Raw genomic sequence first — 6,530 nt, 5'->3', positions numbered from 1 at the left:
AGATAGTTGTGAAATTTTATCCAAGTTCATGTTAGTCCTAAATCCTAATCATTCATTGTGTAAAATTCTATCAAACCCTGAGTATTCATAGTTACTCACCCTTTATATATAAAACTGTTAAGTGTTCTTTAGCTTCACAATAACTTCATAATCATACAAGAATCACATCCAAGAAGAAAATCACATTCTTATCATTAAAAACACAATGGAATTGTAGTATGCGTACACGTGGGATATCCTCTTTTCCCACTTTACCTAAAAAAATTTCAGGTCTCTACTTTTTTTTTTTTTTTTTTAAGGTAATACTATTAATCTATTACTATATATATATTATAATAAAAAAAAAAAAAAAAAAAAATTAGAGGAGCAGGACACAAAGTAGTACGTACAAAGTGCCAAACAAAAAGGGGCGGCATGGTTCGACCCGTGATAGCCTAAAAAGCTTATGGCGAATAAATCTGTCAAAATTTTTTGGCCTTCTGAATAAGTTAAACCTTCTTTTTCGGTGGAAGGGTTAAAGTGGGTGATTATTATATTCCACTCTCTATAAGCACAAAATCCCCAGAACATCGACCCCACTCACTTCTTGTTTGTGATTTGTGATATCATATTCTCAGTCCAATAATTATATTCTCTATCTTCCTTTTGCTGGCTAAATGATTTGATGAATGATGCATGTAATTACTAATTAGTGATGATTTGGTCAGAGGATCACTGAAAGAGAAAAAGAAGCAAACTTTTAGTTACTGATGATCTCAAGTGGGTCTACAAATGCTTGTACAATTGGGCCCTGTAGTTTTCTTATACCCTTTCTTGGATATCAGAAGGTTTAGGCCCAACTCAAGCCAAGTTTTTGAGTTGGGCTGCCATTCTACATGAGGGTAAGGACCCTAATTAACCACAATGCACATAAGGTCAGATAATTTAGGACGAAGCCTACTGGAAATTGAAGAAGCCAACACTTGAAAAGAAAAAAGAAAAAAAAAAAAAGAACTATTGAAGAAGAATAGGATGAGAAGATTAGCAAAGCGCAAGAGGCGGAAACTTGAGCACTGAACTATAGGGACATGTTTCTAACATGATTTAGGAGGCGGGTCTTAACATGCCGCACGAGGAACCATGATCCTCCTTGATTGGAATTGTTGTAGGACGACTTGGCCTATGATAGTTCATCACCTTCAAGCCTAGTAGACTCTCTCAAGCCCACGTGTAATTATTATTTTTTTGGGAAACGAATCCAACTTGTAATTTTATATTTTTATTACAAGACAAAACTTTTGTTTTAGTAGAAATAAAATAAAATAAAAATCTTTGGTTTTAGTGACCATATTTTGGTCCCTGCCATTGGTAGAGCATGCGGACTTTGTTTTAACTGAAAAGAAGATACTCAGCACAAAAAAAAAGGGAAAAGAAGATATTAATATTGAAATTATTGGGCAAAACAATCGTTTTATTAACTTATTAATTTTTGTTTTTATGACCTTAAAATACCGCTTGGACGCTCATTGCTGTTTACGGAGCTCCTCTAAGAAAGTTACAAAGAAAATATTTTTGGGAAAATCTAGAAAGAATTGGTGATTTGTTACCATGTTACCATACTCTTAGAGTATCTAATAATTTTTTGAATTCGTCAATGACCCTTGGTCTTGGTTGAGAGATTTCAATTGTGTTGCTTCACAAGAAGAAAATAGTGACCAAATAATCTAAAAGTGAATTGAAGTAATTTTCTTGACAATTTTGTCTTTATTGACCTAGGTTTAATAAATTCACTTGGTCAAATAAAAGACGGGTAAGGCATAATATTAGGGAGAGAACTTATCATGCCGTGGCCAATAGTGAATGGAGAAATGACCTTTAAAAAAGTCTGGGAGAAAATGCCTAAGTTATAAACCATTTTACAATTTTTTTTTTTTTACAAATAGTTAATATAGTGAGTGGTTATTAGTAAGTAAAAAATGATGTCAGTAGTGGGTCCAAATGAGAATCAGTAAGAATTTGTCATATCAATAGTTTATAAAATTATTGTAAAATAGTTTGTGCCTGTAGCATTACTCGAGCCTTAGTTAAAAACCTCCAAGCCATAACCTCCGACCACCAACCCTATAGACACAAATGGGAGAGAAAAGGGTGGACCCAAACCTTTTCCGCTTTAAAGAGGCCTGGACTAGAGTCATTACAAAATTTTGAGGAAAAGATATAAGAGAGATTCCTCAATACATTCTTGCAAAAAAAAAAAAAAAAAAAACCACCAAGCAAGACTTAAGATGATGGAACAAAAACATATTTGGTTCAATCCAACTCAAGCTAAAGGAATTAACAAAATCAATAAAGGAACTATATATAGGGGAAAACATTAGCCTAACTAGAGTCAAAGAGTGAAAACTCCGAAGAAGACAGCAATTTAGAATAAAGTGGCTTCCTACACTTGACCTTAACACAAGATTCTTCCACTTAACTACAATAACGAAATAGAATTTTTGAAAAAAAAAAAGGATGAGAATTATATATCCTTAAGAGAAGAGATTGAAGGTTGCTTTGTCAATTATTTTGAAAATTTATTTAAAACAAGCATCCTTCAATTCCTTGAAGAGGCATAAAGACTAATGCAACCAAGTATCATAAGAGAAGAGTCTAAGGAGTTAATTAGAGTTTCCAAAGAAAAGGGGATTAAGTAAACAATTTGTAATATGGGCTTTCTAAAAGCTCTTGAGCTAGTTGGCATGCCCCCTTTACTCTCACGAAAGGCATAATAATTTGGGCATTGTCTTAGAGCGATTCAATAAATTAGACACGTATGTGAAGATGTAGACTACCTAGATAGAAAGACTCTTTGAAACTTCACCATTCACGTGTGGGAGGGGAAGGGGGGATTCATGAACAAGAGAATGCTACAACAATCTCTCATTACAAAAATAGAGGGAGCTACAAAAGTGAATTTTTTAAAGCAGATTAGCTTGTGTAATTTGGTGTATAAGACAATCTTTAAGATCATAATGAATAGGTTTAATAGGATACTCCCAAAAAATGCTCTCTCTATGGCAATGAGCTTTTTTCCCTAGAAGGATGATTCAAGACAATGCCATTATTGCACAAAATGTAATAGGGGATATAAGGAAAATAAAATGAAAACAAGGATTAATAACTGTTAAATTAAAATTGATATGGAGAAAGACTATGACACAATGGAATAGAAATTCATTTTGGAAATAATGAAAAGGTTTAGGTTTCTCTGAGACTTGATTGCATCATTCTAGTTGAAGAATGTGTCTTTATCCTAACATTCTTTGTTATGATAAATGGTTAATCCCTTTGGTATGATAAAGTTTGAAAGAGGTCTAAAGCAAGGTGACCCTCTCTTTCCCTTCCTTTTCATCAAAAGTGTTGAAAATCTTTTAAGACTCCTTTAGGAGGATGAACCAAAATGAAGTAAGTGGATATTCAATCTAGCCCATGGAGGCTTTAATGTAAGCCACTTGCAATTTACGAATGACTCAATTATTTTTGTTAGAGCAAACCAAGGAAATGCGGAGAAAGTATGGGGAAAACTTTCAAAGTACAAAGATTGGTTTGATTAAATTGTTAAATTTAAGAAATTCACAATCATGTTTAGCAAAAGCATCCCTCTCATAATAAAGAGTTAAACATGCAACTTCTTCAAACTCAAGTTAATGGAATTGCACTCAAAATCAAAATCAAGATTAAGAAACCAAGATCAAGTCAAAATTTTAGAATTTGAAAAGTTTTTCAAAATTATGATTTTTTAGTGGAAAAATAGAAAAATTAGTAGAAAAGAATGTGGGGAGGGTTTCATTTATAGGATAAAATTTGAAACCAGAAAACCTTGGAGGCACGATGAAAATGATGGGGGTGGTAACTATTTTATAAGAGAAAAGTGGCATGTGATGATTGCAAGTTGGCTCATGGCCATCGCTTGCTGTTTCAATTCTTGGTAATCCATCACTCGAATCAAAGGGAATTGAAAAAATATTTGCATTAACACAAAAATTGTGTTGATCTAACAATCAGATTTTGAGCTAGTCCCCACTATATGTTATAATAGACTCCATCATTCTACAACCAATCTTGATGATCTACCATTTGATTTGATTGAAATTTGAAAAATATTTGTTTCAACATAACAATAGTTTTGATAACGATTGAATTTTGAGGTGAGTCGTGGCATGTGATCATCATGTGCTAGTTCAAAACTTGGTGATCCACCACTCAGTATGAAGGGAGTCAAAGAATATTAATATTGACACAAGAATCTTTTCTGTCAGATAATCAGGTCTTGAGATAAAGGTAGTTAAAATTAGTTAAAATTGGTTAAACCTGGTAAAACTTGGTCAACATTTGTTAATTATTATATTTTGCTTTGTAACTTTTGAAATTTGACCTAGTTTGACTAAAATTTATCCAAGCATAGGCGTCTTTTGGGTTCTAATTCACGTCTCAATTAGAATTAAATAAATTTTAATTTGATTTTATGGATTTTCAAACTACATGTTGCTAATGGTAAAAATCAATAGTTCTTATGTAATTTTCACCATGCTACACATTTTGACAAATAAAAGATAACACGAATAGTGGTCAAATGGCTGGATGGTGCCTTGTTTTTGCAAGTTTAGTGCATTAACATCTTTTTCTCCATATTAAAATTGTCAGGTTGAATTCCAACATCTTGATCCCTCTTTCCTATTGAAAATGTCTTTGCATCGATGTTTTCATGCATCTCACTAAAAAATTACTAAAATTTTCAGACCAACCAAAGCCACCTCTTTTTTTTTTTTTTTTTTTTTTTGGGAACCAAAGCCACCTCTTAAACAGAAGNTATAAACCTTAACCCATTTAATACCTGGCTTTACATGCCTTAACTCTGAAAGTACAAAATTCTTGTAATTCAAAGGGAGTCACAACAACCCCCTTTTATCTTGTGTTTTAATTGTCTTAAAATACACATCGTTTGAGAATTTCACTCACAGTCACAGACTCAGTATATTTGAGAATGAATCAGTCAATTGCACAATCTATTACAAAATTACAACTGATTTAAGCACTGTATTACAATTTATCAGAGAAAATCCAGTGTCTGGATTTTCTTCATTACAATTTCTGCCTCTCTATCTAAGATCAAATTAAAACCCTGCTCTAACACAAATCTCAAATTTCTCAAACTTCTCATTTGAATCAGAAATTGAAGTAAAATAAGCACGTTGATAAAATCAATCAATACATTAATAAAGAGCAATACCCATTAACAAGATATTAACACAAAATGCTAAGACAACCTATAATACAATGACATGTACAAATCACCAAAACCCCAAAAGAAACAGAGAAATGAAAGAACACAAAACCGACACAGTGATACTCACTGCCTACGAAGAGAGTTGTCGAGAACCAACCTCAATCGGCGAGCGAAAGCGTCCAATTCCGCCACCCTTTGCTCCTGCCACCGCTCTCGAAGTCCATAGCTTTGGAAGAAGACTTATTATTGTCCGACAGAAGCAGCCCCCGGCGAACGAGAACCGCCCGAACCTCCTTCAAGCACTGATCAAACACATCCAACACGGCCTTTGCCCCCACCACTCCCATTCCCAGACCACCGCAAAACTCCTCGTTCTCCTCCTCATCATCATTATCATCGTCGGCATTGGCATCAAACGATTGGATTTGGGGGCTCCAGAGGGACTTGGAGAGGTCGAAGAGAGCGCGATCGTGAGGTGAGAGCATGGAAGGGTTGGCCGCGGGCGAGTCTGGCGAAATGACGCGGAACTTCTTTCGGAGGCGGCGGAGCTTCTCGGAGAGCTGGGATTTGGTGTAAGGCTGAGACATGGAATTGGAGAACTGGTCGAAGAAGAGGTGGAGGTCTTTGGGGAAGGAGAGACCCTGGGAATTGCAGTGGAGGAGGCCTTGGAGGAATCGGATTTCGTCGGGCTCGGTCCATATTCGGTGGAATTTGAATGGCGGCGTTCTGGAGGCGGCTGCTGCTGCTGCTGCTGCTGTTGCTGCGGCGGCGGGGGAGCTTTCGTCGTCGAGTGGGGATTCGAGTTTGGGGGAGAGGAAATTAGGGTTAGGGTTAGAGGAAGAGGAGTCAGCGTGGTGGTGGGGGGTTTTGCGTTTGATGGGGAGTTTGCGAGGAGAGGATTTGATGGAGAGCGGAGGGGGAGGTTGCGGGTTCGTTGGTGTTGACTCCATGGCTTTGGCTTTGGGTGAAACCAGGGCTAGGTCTAGGTGCGTCGCTGGTTCAGTAAGTTTATGACTTTTGTTTTGTCTCGTGGTTTAACGTTTAAGGGTGTACCCTGCCCCTGGTTTTGTTTGTTAGGTGTCGTTCAGTTGTTGTGCTTTTCTTTTCTTTTCTTTTTAGGACACGTTTGGGAAAAAAAAAAAAATTGTTCTTATGCATTTTTTTTTTTGGGATAAATCTTATGCATCTATTTTGGTGATAACATATTACTAAAAACTTTTAAATCTATATTTCTGAATTTTAGTATAACATGATTTGGTAATGGAATAGTGCTATATTTCAA

General features: G+C 35.7%; 1 protein-coding gene across 1 annotated transcript; it reads right to left on the bottom strand.

Moving 5' to 3' along the window:
- Window positions 1–4,996: 4,996 nt before the first annotated feature.
- On the bottom strand, window positions 4,997–6,299 carry LOC112001131 (probable transcription factor At4g00390). Its single transcript, XM_024033300.2, has one exon. The coding sequence runs from the start codon at window positions 6,196–6,198 to the stop codon at window positions 5,407–5,409; it is 792 nt and encodes a 263-aa protein (XP_023889068.2). The 5' UTR covers window positions 6,199–6,299; the 3' UTR covers window positions 4,997–5,406.
- Between the last annotated feature and the right edge of the window lie 231 nt (window positions 6,300–6,530).

The sequence above is a fragment of the Quercus suber genome, unplaced genomic scaffold (genome assembly GCF_002906115.3).
Source record: "Quercus suber isolate HL8 unplaced genomic scaffold, Cork oak 2.0 scaffold_227, whole genome shotgun sequence".
In the NCBI taxonomy this organism is placed as follows: Eukaryota; Viridiplantae; Streptophyta; class Magnoliopsida; order Fagales; family Fagaceae; genus Quercus; species Quercus suber.
This window is presented reverse-complemented; position numbering and strand designations above follow the sequence as displayed.

Coding starts and splice junctions, on each gene's coding strand:
- LOC112001131 (XM_024033300.2), bottom strand. CDS start 6,198: ATGGAGTCAACACCAACGAACCCGCAACCTCCCCCTCCGCTCTCCATC.